The sequence below is a fragment of the Corvus kubaryi genome, unplaced genomic scaffold (assembly GCF_017639235.1).
Source record: "Corvus kubaryi isolate FWS band 111438036 unplaced genomic scaffold, C.kubaryi_AGA036_p1.0 37361, whole genome shotgun sequence".
Classification (NCBI taxonomy): domain Eukaryota; kingdom Metazoa; phylum Chordata; class Aves; order Passeriformes; family Corvidae; genus Corvus; species Corvus kubaryi.
The window spans coordinates 136922-149037 of NW_024581118.1; the positions used below are offsets into that span (position 1 = coordinate 136922).

The 12116-nt window shown below is 42.7% G+C and overlaps 1 protein-coding gene, 1 long non-coding RNA gene and 7 other non-coding genes across 12 annotated transcripts; 8 read left to right on the forward strand and 1 right to left on the reverse strand.

The window, feature by feature from the left end:
* The first annotated feature begins 59 nt into the window (after nt 1-59).
* Nucleotides 60-6030, forward strand: LOC121667315. Of its 4 annotated transcripts, XR_006017009.1 has the most exons (12): nt 60-122; nt 1259-1305; nt 1785-1827; nt 2104-2149; nt 2531-2563; nt 2953-3045; nt 3620-3644; nt 4084-4116; nt 4797-4846; nt 5465-5495; nt 5691-5735; nt 5907-6030. It is a non-coding gene; the product is annotated as an uncharacterized LOC121667315 (long non-coding RNA). The 4 variants fall into 4 exon arrangements; XR_006017011.1 differs by having other exon boundaries at nt 4016-4116; nt 5691-6030; XR_006017008.1 differs by having other exon boundaries at nt 5691-6030.
* Nucleotides 849-927, forward strand: LOC121667397. The gene has a single exon (XR_006017061.1). It is a non-coding gene; the product is annotated as a small nucleolar RNA SNORD74 (small nucleolar RNA).
* On the forward strand, nt 1641-1707 carry LOC121667393. The gene has a single exon (XR_006017057.1). It is a non-coding gene; the product is annotated as a small nucleolar RNA SNORD75 (small nucleolar RNA).
* On the forward strand, nt 1952-2033 carry LOC121667394. Its single transcript, XR_006017058.1, has one exon. It is a non-coding gene; the product is annotated as a small nucleolar RNA SNORD24 (small nucleolar RNA).
* On the reverse strand, nt 2276-10255 carry HEBP2 (heme binding protein 2). The gene is made up of 5 exons (XM_042033836.1): nt 10039-10255; nt 8259-8343; nt 8025-8160; nt 7751-7916; nt 2276-7115 (listed from the first exon to the last, which is right to left on the reverse strand). The coding sequence occupies exons 2-5, from the start codon at nt 8331-8333 to the stop codon at nt 6941-6943; spliced, it is 552 nt and encodes a 183-aa protein (XP_041889770.1). The 5' UTR covers nt 8334-8343; nt 10039-10255; the 3' UTR covers nt 2276-6940.
* On the forward strand, nt 2368-2448 carry LOC121667390. Its single transcript, XR_006017054.1, has one exon. It is a non-coding gene; the product is annotated as a small nucleolar RNA snR60/Z15/Z230/Z193/J17 (small nucleolar RNA).
* LOC121667391 lies at nt 2621-2706 on the forward strand. Its single transcript, XR_006017055.1, has one exon. It is a non-coding gene; the product is annotated as a small nucleolar RNA snR60/Z15/Z230/Z193/J17 (small nucleolar RNA).
* Nucleotides 4659-4734, forward strand: LOC121667395. The gene has a single exon (XR_006017059.1). It is a non-coding gene; the product is annotated as a small nucleolar RNA SNORD79 (small nucleolar RNA).
* On the forward strand, nt 5547-5621 carry LOC121667396. The gene has a single exon (XR_006017060.1). It is a non-coding gene; the product is annotated as a small nucleolar RNA SNORD47 (small nucleolar RNA).
* Nucleotides 10256-12116: the final 1861 nt, after the last annotated feature.

Consider the following 12116-nt stretch of genomic DNA (forward strand, 5'->3'; position numbering starts at 1 on the left):
CCCCCCCCCACCCGTGTACCCCCGCCCCGGTGGGTGTGGCCGCGTCCGCACCACGTGACCTGTGCTATATAACGGACGCGCAGAGAGGCGTCTCTCCTTTTTGATCGCGGCGGTATTGAGAGGTGGGTGTCCTCTGCGCGGTCCCGCCGGTGAGTGGGGGGCAATTCCCCGCCCGGGGTCCGGTGGTACCGCTCCAGGGGATGGCCCGGGGGCCCCACGGGTGTGGGTGGGTCGCCGATGGTAGGTGGCGAGGGAGGATTGAAGTGGATTGCGCGCCCGGGCCCGGGCCCGGGCCCGGTCCGCGGCCTAGACCGCCGGGGGTTCTACCTCATGGCGGCCTTGGGGATGTGTGAGGAGGGTCCCATAGAGCCCCACACGAGTTTGAGAGGGTAACGGCCCGGGTTAATACTTCAGGCGTTAAGTTACGGGGTCTTGCCTACTAGCGTGTTACGCGTAAGATGTGGTCGTGGAATATGGCGAGGTCACGTGCCCGCGGTGGCTACAACCAATAGGTCTTGGTTTTTGTAGGTTTGGATTTTTTTAACTGCACTGGGCTTTAAGGAGGTTGTTTTTGCAGCTAAATGGGAAACGTTGTGTGAAATGCAGTAGTAGCGTTATGGAAGGAGTAAGGATCCCTGAACAGCTGGGATGTGCATACAGTGTAGAAAGGTTAAGGATTGCCTTCACATTCCAAGGTTGTCAGGCTTTGAGAAGCACTTGGACCGGACCGTGCTCTCAGGCACGCGTGGTGACTCTTGGCCATAGTCCTGTACAAGTGTAAGAGTTGGACTCCGTGGTCCTTGTGGGTCTTAACTCAGCACGTTTAAAGAGAAATGGCTCACTTCCATATGCTCTGCACATGATGAAAACTATGTTGGTAGGGACATCTGAGAGGGTGATGAATGCCAACATATCTGAGCTGGGCTTGGAATACTTATGGTGGCCTGTCCAGGGTGGCTGAGACACCACGTGGGCCTTTCTAAGCAGCCAAAGTTCATGCCTGCCCGGCTGACACGGTAATTATACACCAGAATCGAAGCTGTAGAAAACAAAGTAGTTTAGTGATCATGTCCTGCTTAAAAATACATAATAGCAATTACTTTTTGTGGCCTCATTTCTTCAAAGAGCCGAAATCTAGGTTGCATCAGGGAAGAGCTTAATAGTCAAAGTATTTTGGATGTTGCTTGGATTTTTCACAGTAATATTTGTAAATATCACATCCTTTTTGGAATGTGCTAATATGCTTTCTTGTTTTCAGTTCAACATGTATCAGCTACACTCTTCCTTCTTGTGGCTTCAGTACAGGTAAATGTTGCTCCTGAAATACAGAGTTTAAATTAACAAATGTTGAATTTGTGTACACCAACTGGACTGGAGTACTATTGTATCAGGGAGTTACAGGATCAGAAGTTGTAATTCAGGCATTCCCTGTAGTATTTGTCCTGGAGAGTGTTTATAAGGCTCCTGTTGTTTATGAACCACTGCTCATCCTGCAACCAGACTGCAAGAGTACCCCCAGATTCCTTTTTTCCTTCATTACTGCTGTTTCTTTGGTCACAGCAATAATGTTTTGGAAAAACTTCCTGAAGTATGTTGCAGAAAATGTGTAACTATGGGGATTGATGTTAAGTAAATCCCAAAGCCTATGATGGTTTCAGTGTAAGAGTAGTGGACAGAAGTGATTTCTGAAAACTCCATGCTGAGGCTTTCTAATGTGCTTAGTGTGATTGCCAGAGAAGCTCTCTAGTTCTGCAAAAATCTCCCAACTCTTTTATCTCTTCCAGATCTGCCCCCAAATGTGGAGACTTGATATTACTTCTTCCCAAGGTAAAAAAAAAAGTGATTCTTGAAAATCGAACATAAAAGGTGCTTACCATTTGTCTAAACAGCATCTTCTGCTCTGATAATATCAGAAAGCAGCTTAATTCTTTAAACAAAGCTATCCCTCTGGTGCCACAGTGATGACACTTATTTGCTACTCTTGACCAAGGGAGTGATGAGTACTTTAACCACCATAACAGTTTTCTGAGGCACAACAACTTAGAATTCCCCTTGATGCTTTGACTGCTGAATATACTATTCACAAGTTTTTTTTTCTTCCAGGATTTGAATCTTGCACTTGAGAGATATGCAGAAGGAGCATCACCTGGTAAGAAATATGTACTTTATGTAGAGGTTTATTCCACAGAGCTGTTGAAACACTGCAGTAGGAAGGATGGGATGTGTTTTACGATTAATTTCCACTAAGACCAGAAACAATTTATACTTGCTAGTATTCAAACTTTTAAATATTTTTTTTTATTATTGGGAAAATTTACTTGCCAAAGCAGTCACAAGAGGCAATTGCTTGGTACTATGATTCCAAAGCGGATACAGTGATGATGGCATAGTTCAGCAGAATATCCTGTGATGAACACTTCTGTCCTTCGCCCCTATCTGATGTATCTGGCTTTTGTGGTCTCTCAGTAGGAGACTTGTGGGCTTGGCCACAAAGGCTGAAGGGATCTGATTCTGTTTTCTATTGTTGCAGGCACTGGGAGATTAAGCTACAAGCTGATACGAGGTAAATACTGCACTGCTGGCATCTGTGAAAACTCCATTTCATCCCTGCTGTCTGAAAAGGCTGCTGTGTGATGACTGCATAGTTCAGCAGATGACTCGTGGTGATCACAGTTACTGTCTTTTGCCTCCTGTCTGATGCAGCCTCCTGTAGCTTAGGCTACTTCAAACAAATCATATGGGAAGCTGAAGGTGAAACACTTTCTTTTGCTCCATGAATGCGTTTTGAAAATTTATCTCAGAAGACCAGTAAGTGGGTTAAACATAAAAAATTTAGTAGGATGAATAGAAAGAGAGTAGGATATAGTTGTGAAGTCAAACACAAAATATAGCAGAATAAGGTTAATTAGGTGTTAGTGCTCCAGGTTCTAAAAGCGTTTTGTTGCTTTGCAGGCTGTTGTGGACAGAGGAGCCCCATTCCTTTTGTGTGAAAAACTATTTCACCTGTTACTGATGTTGGTGAAGACAAGGCCTTCCTAATTGAAGGTAACTAATAAACCTTTAAAGATGGATGCTACTTTTGTCTGTGGTGCATTTGTGTTTGGGAGTTTGCTTTTGGAGATGTTTGTGAATTAATTTTGTTTTTGGAAAGTGTGAGGCAAATATAAGTACTGTAAGTGTGCCTTCAGGGTCCTGTGTTTCATGATAAGAGCATGAAATAATTGTAGTGTTAAGGATCTCTGGAATTTTCCTGTTAAAACTAAATGGTGAATGCGGCAGTACTGTGAATTTGGTGTCTGAAACTTTGTGCAACCAAGTTGTGCATCAGCTCACATTACTGAACTCTGCAACTGTGAGGTTTGCTCCTTCGTGCAATTTCAGCATGCTCTGGAGTTGGAGAATGAACATCTCACAGTATTAAAGAGTGCTGGGAAATGGCTTTACACCCTGCCTTCAGAAGGGGATGGGAGTGTTGCAGCCTACTGTAAATGATGTTGAATCAGGTCTCTGATCCCCATGAGGATAAAACTTGACCAAACTGATACAGTATTTTACTGGAACTGTTCTTATGCTGTAACTTCCTGCTGGACCCTGCGTAATAGCAAATTTTTCTTTGCAGGCTTCCAAATATTTCTCATTGTAAGGTAAGTACTTGTTTAGCTTCCCAAGTATTAGGATTTCAACGGATGCCCGTAAATTAAGTATTTAACTGCTTGTCACCTAGGGGCAAAAGGGGCCCATTGGCTGTGGCTTGCATTTCAGCCAAAACAGGAGGATGTTTTAAAGGGGGTCTGCTGGCTGGAGCCCAGTCTTGACAGGTGTGTACTAAACTCTTCACTGTGAGCTCTTGAATTGGCTCTGATAACACTAATTGAGTATTTGCTCTCTTGCCCATAGCAGCCTAGCCCTATAGCAGGGCTGTGCAGGGGCTGACAGTGTAAACTGCCTGTGTGATGAGATATGACTGCCTTGACTTCAATCATGGAGGTCTGTAATTAGCTCTATCTGACTGCAGGCACCTGACTTGGATTTCATCCTCCTGTGCTTGTTTTTGTACTGTCCTGATGGTTTGCTTTGTTCCAGGTGTGATGGAGCTGGGAAGTGATGCCAGCAAAAGTAAGTTGCTAACACGTGAGTGTGACTGTTTAGAACTGTGATGCAGGGAATGGGGAAGTTGCTTGATCTGGGCTTTACCATGTAGCTGCAGCATTAAGCAGGGTTCTTGATGATTTTTTTTACCTTAACCAGGTAAAAAAAAAGCCCACAGATTTTTCCAGCAGCCTGCAGGATTCACTCACCCAAGGTGCTTTCTGTGACTAAAAAGAAATAGTGGGGACCATTTTAAATGTATAGCTGCCATGGACTACTTGAATTCCTACTTGATAAGACAAGGTCTGCTACCAGGTTGCCACATGTTCTGGGCTGAGCAAATGCAGTACAATTATTTGCTATTAAACTTTTTGCTGTTTAAATTTAGTGGACTCTTTCAGGCAGTAGCACTGATCTTGAATGCTTATGTGGTGAATTGTTTTATCTTGATGGCTAGATCAGAGCTCTCAGAGTGAATGAAGGTGTCATTGGGAGTAAGGTCTGAAATTCTAAGGTCAGATCCCTCTAAGGAGAAACAAGTGATATAACATTAAGCTTCTCTAAGCATGTACTGTTTGTGATGAATTCTAAGCAATGGGAATCTCTCTGAAAGAGGCTGAGGAAAACTCTTGTGCTGAAACAGTACCCACAATCACAGTCTAAAATCACTGCCAAGAGTGTGTTAGTACTATTTCACTTCTCTACAGGGTGAAACTTGCATGGAGTTTGTGTGAGAAACAAGATGGGTGTATCTGAGGTAAGTGTAGAGGACATGGGGTTTAATAATTCCTGGAATATTGTCTTTGTGCTGAATGCTTAGATAGTGGTACCTAAAACTAGTCCTATAGGATACCTGATTTGTCCCTTTATTGTATCTGGCTGCTCTGTGGACACCACTGTAACACTGCACTCTGGAATTAAAATAAAAAACCTGTGTGTTGTGGCTGTCACTTCTCAGCAGTTTTTACTACTAATCTTTATATTGGCTCTACACAAATTTAGCTCTAGATGATTGCTGTACAGACTTGTTTCCAAACTGGCTCTCACAAAGATTCAAGCCATTTTGAAAACCTATGGGACTTGCATTTCAGGTATTTAAAATCATGAAATACAACGTTGGGGGAGAGAGTATTGCAAAGTAGTAGCTTTTTACTTTTCCCTGATTCTTCCAATGTTAGTAATTCTGTATTTCCAGTTAGGATTTGTAAGCTTTGTGCATCCTATTTAGGTGTTGGAAGTTGAACTCATAAGATGCCAGCTGAAAGTCAGCTTCCTTCTAGATAGAATAGTTTGGTGAATAGAAATTCATAGATAAATAAACTGTGCATATAGTGCTGCTGTCTGTTAACTCTGAAAGTACTTCTTTCTTCCTCAGGAAGGGATTGTGCTGTCTGCAGCCCCACTGGGTAAGTCCACACAACAGATAAATTGTATTAAAAACTTTTGGGCATATTTGTAGCCACTGATGAAATTGATTCTGCCAAATGAGTTACAGTGATATTACCCTTTCCGTTCCTTTTCCATCTGAGGTTACGAAGCTGTTGTGGAGATTTTAGCAGTTGTGCTGCTGCATATGCTAACTGTGTTTTCTTGATTTTTAGGTGAAGAGGCAAAACTCTGAAACTAATGTATGAAGAATTGAGAAAGTGAGTGTAACTGCTGTAATAATGAAATGTATTTGTTGGAACAAGTGATGATAACCTTAGCTTGAACTCTCTCACTGAACAGAGATGAAATTCTAAGGTCTGAGATGTTCCCAGCAAAGTGTGTTGTGCTGGTTTGGTACCTGACAGTGGTTCTTATGTCTGTCTTAATAGGTGGAACATTGCTGATAAATGGGTTACACTTGCATGAACAGCATTAGAAAAGCTGATGTGTTTTCACCTCACTGATAATGTTTGCCTGACACTGGTTGGAGCCAATAAAAATCTGCAAACTCTACCTGGTGTTGTGACCTCCTTTCTGGCTGGAACAACTTGATGTAAAACAGATCCAGGCTACTATAATAAAATTTAAAATGCTTAATTTAGAGCAGAGACTAAAGTAGGTTAAATGTCAAATACTGCTGGTGTGCAGGCTGCAGGTGATCTGAGCAATACCTGTATCTGGAGAAAGCTAAATAATTAAAGGAGTAGTTCAAGTGTTTTAGGTGAGAGCTAAGCTTAGTACTTGTGTATTTGCTACTGAAATAATAGGTCACCAGTAATCCTGGTATTACGTGTTCAGGTGCAAATCTCAGAACATGTACAGCTTGGAGTTGGTAACCCTTTTCCAAGGGTTCTGGAATTTAAGCAACACAATGTTTGGTGTTCATGAGGGGGTAAAAAAGTTCAGTGAAGAGTGTGGAGATTTTGCTATGCTAATTAACAACAGTTACTTCTTACGAGTTACTAAGGCCTGCTAAGATGTTTCTGCTTCCACTCATTAGTGGAAGCTTTCTTCTCTAAAGTTTCATTTAAATTCCTCCTTGATCTCAGGGGTGATGTCAATATGAGGAAAATTAGTTATGAAGAACTCAATTTCCGTAATGCTTCAGTTAGTGCTGTAGCACTTCTAATGAGAAGTAAAGCTAGATACCAAAACTTCAGCAGGATTATTTTCAGATTATTAGAGTTGCCTAGAACCTTTCAACAAGAGGAGTATGTTATATCTCCTGCCCATTCCACCTGGTATGATCTTGAATTACATTTTGACATGTTTTTAGCCAGAATAGTATTTCATCCTGGAGAAAATAAATTAAACATTGTGTCCACATGCAAATTAAATCTTTTCTGCACTAAAGCAAAAGCTATTAATAAGGTCTGTTTTCATCCAGAGCAGATTGGTAGCCTCTTAATATTCCCCCATCGTGTTACTTTTTAAAATACCACACTTCATTGTGCCTGTTGAAGAGCTTGAAGGGACTGTCATAGCCCGCAGTATAGAAGAAGTCTTCGTGGAATGGTTGGCCTCTGTTTCTTAAGGTTCTGGCCAAGGCGTCTGCTTCCTCAGCATATTTCTCTGGGGAGGCGAATCCACCGAAGGACCTGATAGAAGTGAAAAAGGCAGGTTTTTTGGTTCAAGCCCCTGGCTTTAATTTTCATAGGTGGAAACCTCAGACTTGCAAAGCAAGTTTGAGCACTTGTGATGCAGTTTGTAGTTAGTAGATTACCCATGCAGAACCAAGACTCAGGCAACATGTAGGTATTTTTGCTGTTTTCAAAGGTAATATTTAAAACAACCCAACACCCAAGTTGACTTTGGTTCTTGAGAGTGTTAACATGGCTTGAGGGTTGCTTGGGGTGCTTTTCCTGTAACACCTGCCAAACATATATTGTGGCGGTTCAGGACTACAGCTAAAGGGTGCTGGGAGAGTGGTTTAGATGGTCTGTAGGACAAACTGTTTTCAGAAGATGATTCTGGAGGCTGCATCTATGAAATGCAATGCAATTTTCAAATGTTTGCTAAAAAACCCATGTATCACAACTTGGTCACTTCACTTTCTTTGTGGTAAGCCACCCAACCATAAGATTTCCTAATGGTTGGATTTTAGCAATTAAGGCTCTGAACAGCAGGGTCTATCCACACTTAGTCATCTGTTAAGAAAGCATAGCCCACACTTAAATGAGGGGTAGCTACTGACCTGAGTTCATCTGGTGTCAGCTGTGCTGGTTTTGCTTACCGGACAAAGAGAGCTGTTGCCTTCCGTTCCTCAATGAACACATCAGAGTCAGTGGGCTGGGGGGGGTAGTCCTGGTGTTCAAATGGCACAAAGAAAGAAATCTTGAAGTCTGTGCAGCCTGATTTTACCAGGCAGGTCACTGGCACAGTCATATCAATCTTCATTTCTAGAGGAAAGGAAAACTAGTTGTCAAAGCTGCATCTCCCAGCTCCTTTACTCTTCATTACTATTTGTGTTCATTAGCTACTTGCCATTCAAAACCAGCATGTCCTACCTTTTTCGTTCTTTCCCTGGATATAGTGGAAGAGTTTCCAAAAGCCCTGGCGCATTGCTTCCTTCTGGGTTTCTCCCCTAATGACTGTGCTGACCCACTTTGCTGTCTCATACTGACGCAGTTCATAGTCCTTCACCTGAAAGGTAGCAAAAGTCACGGTAACCATCAGCTGGGTGTTCACTGAAATTAGTAGCTACTTTTTCCAAATCGGCGTATAAGGACTATTGCAGTTACCATTGCCTCTGCTGAGCTCCACCGAGGAGACTGCAGGTCCAGGGACAGAAATGTTTGCTTGAAGGACTTGATCATCTTGCCAGAGCTGGAAGGCAGACACAGTTCTTTGGCATCTCTTAAATTATTATGGCACTAGGGCTTTTCAGTTGTCGCTGAACTGGTGGAAGGCCTGAAAAAAGGCTGAAATCCTTTTAGCCCTGCAGAAACAGAGCACCAGGACCAAGAACCTACTTCTACTGGAGGAAGTGTTCTTTCAGGATATGCTGCCCTTGCTTCTCCATGACAAAGGTATTTCCTGACAGCAAAGTGAGATTCTGCAAGTGGGCATTTTGTGGAAATCCGTAAGTCAAAAGGATTTCACTTCAGTCTAATCGCTCCTGGATGAAAAGGCAATAGTGGTGTGGTGAGTGATCTGGTGTTGACTGTGCCCTTAACTTTATTTGGCCTCTCATGATAGCTGATGACTTTCTTAAAGGCCTTTAGCCTCAAAATCCTGTGGATAAATGAGATTTTCTGCATTTATGAATGAATTAACTATTTTTCTCTGTAGCCTTCACATGGGAGGGAAAAAGGCAAAAACTTAAAAGCACTGTCCCAAACAAAGCAAGTGAAAATATTCAAAACCACCGTTGAAATAATCATGTCTGGTTAAATGCTGAGATTTTAGTGGCCTTCATAGATGACTTCTGTTGTTAACCAGGCAGACTGTAGTGTATTACCTGTATTCTGACAGTCTTGGCCTTCTGTTACATTCCAATGTCCTTTGCCCTTCATGTTACAGAGAGCGCAGAATTCAGTGATTATCTGGATTCTTAGGTCATAGAATGTTGTCTTCTCAGACTATAACTTAATTACCTATTTCTTGGGTAACAATGTGAGTTCTGTAAAATCAACTGCCTTGTGCTACTTAACTACTTTCTTGCCTGTTCCATTGTCTTGTAATATCTGGATTACTGTTGAATTCTATTAATCCCCTTCCATACCCTGCCTAGGGGTGGCTAAAATAAGTAGTATATGGAGCCACTTGAGTGTTGAGCTTTTTCCAGCAGCTCCTTCAGTTGTCACCATGGATCAAGGGAAGGTCAGAATCAAACAGCAGGATACTGCTGCCAGTAGTAAAGGCAGGTGCTGTTCCCTTCTCCAGCCTGAAGGTACATAATCTCCAGCAGACCTGACCAGAATGATGGTCACCAGGGAGTGCTGCACAGTTGTACTCTATTAACAGACTTTGTCCATGGTATTTACAAATCAACAAAGCATAATAAAGCAGGAATGCATATAATTAAAAGCAAGTACAAGCAATTACAGTGAAACTTCCTACAACGATTTATTGCCATTTCAAAGACAAAGATGCTGCTTAACACTTTTATTAACTACTGAACGAGCTGCTTTCTCTTTACTGGCTAATTCCGTCCCCTTCCCAACACACCTTTCCTTAATTACTGGGTACACCTCACAGCTCTGGATTTTATAACTTTATGGCCAGTACTGTCAGTGACTGCATGTTAGAAATATTTTTTAATTACACAGAACAATGCCTTGGGATGGGAAAGATACAGCTGAATTCTTTTTAGATGTACAGGAAAGCTGAACCTTGAAATGTCCATCGATTCATATAAATATGTCTATAGGGTGTTTAGGTTTTTTCTGTGGCTGTTAACACATGAACCAAAGGGACAGGCAGCAGGTTCCATTGCTAGCACAAGTAAATGCAGCCCGAACATGCCACTCCACAAACTACTAGGGCTATTGAGGAAGTGGAGAAGGTAGACATACTTACAGTTTCAGCTGTCCTTGTCCGAGCTGTTGCAGTGTGTCCTGTGGAGACTGCACATCCTCATGAGATGCTGCATGTCAGTTTATTTGAGTTTGGGCAGGCTCCTCCCATGCCTCAGCCCTACTGGAGGGGGCCAGTGTTATGAAAACCAGAAGGCTGGAGCCTTGTCCTGTTCTGGGTCTCATTGGAGAGCCCCCACGCAAATGCCAAAAGCCCCACCTACTACCCACGAGGCAGCACTGGGACTAGTGTGTGATCTGGCTCTGTAAACAGTTTTGCACCCTTGTGTAACTTCCCCTGTTTGCCATGGCTGTGTGCCCACTTATGTCAGGGTCAGTGGCAGGTTTTGTGCTTTGGGAGAAAGGATTTCACATAAATAACGTGTCTCCCCCCTCCCTGACTTGGATTACAGGAGAGTGGTGCAATACAGAATGCCAGCTTTTCCTTTTTACCCTAGGGATAAAGGGTAGGTAGAAATCTGGCTGCACACTCTGCTGAGACCATCCTCACGAGATTTTTGCTGGCATGTTATGAAAGACAGGCAGTGTTCTCTGATGGCTGGCAGTTCTGAGTGGTATTTGAGGCTAATCAGCCCTCTTAGCCCTTGGATATCTGCACAAAGGGGTTATACAAAGCTATTGTGAAATCCTGTCCTGCTTATAATACACACAGCGAAGCTGGGCTCTTCATTTAACTAGCTGCATCTCCAGACATAGTTCGGTACCAGCACAATAGGGCAGATTAAACTCTACAGTTTGTATTCTGAGAGCACCTCCCAGTTTGTCATGGTTTGTGCAAATTCCTTGCAGCCTAATTCAGCTAAGCTCTCAGGGACATTTGACATCAATAGCTGGGAATGACTTTTAACAGGAAAAAACACACTTTGCTTGCAGGGAACTTCATCAGGATGCTGTGTGATACACTCCTGTTCTGAAAACGGAAGTAAAATCATGCCAAATAGCAATTGTGAATTTACCTCTAAAGCTACATCTCTCTCCAGAGCCACGGAAGACGGTGGTGTACAGAGTAAATTACTACTGGAATTTATTAGAACAGGCTGAGGCCTGAAATGCGGAACGAGTTCTCTGCATGCTTTGTACTTTTTATTTTATGGAGTAAAATGTTTCTCCATTTTACCTGTGCTCTGCTTGGGTCAAACAGCAACATCAGAAGAGTGTTAGGAGGAGCAGAAGGTGCTTGGTCTTTGCTCAGGACCTACAGACATGCAAAGGCATGGGCTGGTGTAAGGTGAGCTGTCACCTTACCCTGTCACCCCAGAGATGGATGAACACCTCTAGAGTAGAAAAGGCCATATGAAAAATAATACTCAGCAACAATAGTTTGGCAAATCTCCACAAATTTACCCCAATGGTGAGCACTGAGAATTATTACCTTGGAAGAGGGGCAATAACTGTAGAAACAGACAAGCCCACAGTGGATTCTCATTTGGTTTCTGAAGCAGAGAGGCCCAGAACAAACCCCCAGTGAGTTTGTATGTGTCCAGCTGACCTCCCTGACAAAGAGTTGACTGTTCCTGGTGGAGCACCCCCAGGCTGGAGAACAATCCTCAGTGTTTTCCTGAGAGGTTGTTTTCCAGCACTTTTGTTTTTACACATAAACATTGAGAGAACATGTCAACAGCTGCATGAGACAGTAGGGCAGGCATGGGGACAGTATTCTGTTTTATATACATTCCAAAACTTAGAGAATGGGGATGGGATTATGGTGCAAGCTGACAGTGTGTTGCACTGTGTACCTCCAAATAGAGGAAAATCCGACTATACAGCAGCCATTAAGTCTCAAAGGCCCTGTGACCTCTCTGTAATGTCATAAATATGCATCTGGGACTTAGCTGGCATTTTCTAGAATTGCTAACAAAGCAGTATTTTTCTGTTCCCTTGACTTAAGGAGCAGAGATGAGGGCACAAGCAGATAAAAGCATGTGGCTTGTACCCTGATTTTACTGTCTTCATCTGTGCAGGAACACTGTAATGAACTGGTTCTTAAATAATAACTTCGATTGGATAAGGACAAGGACAAGCCTATGATATGATCACTTGTGATTTCCATTTTTCCACTCT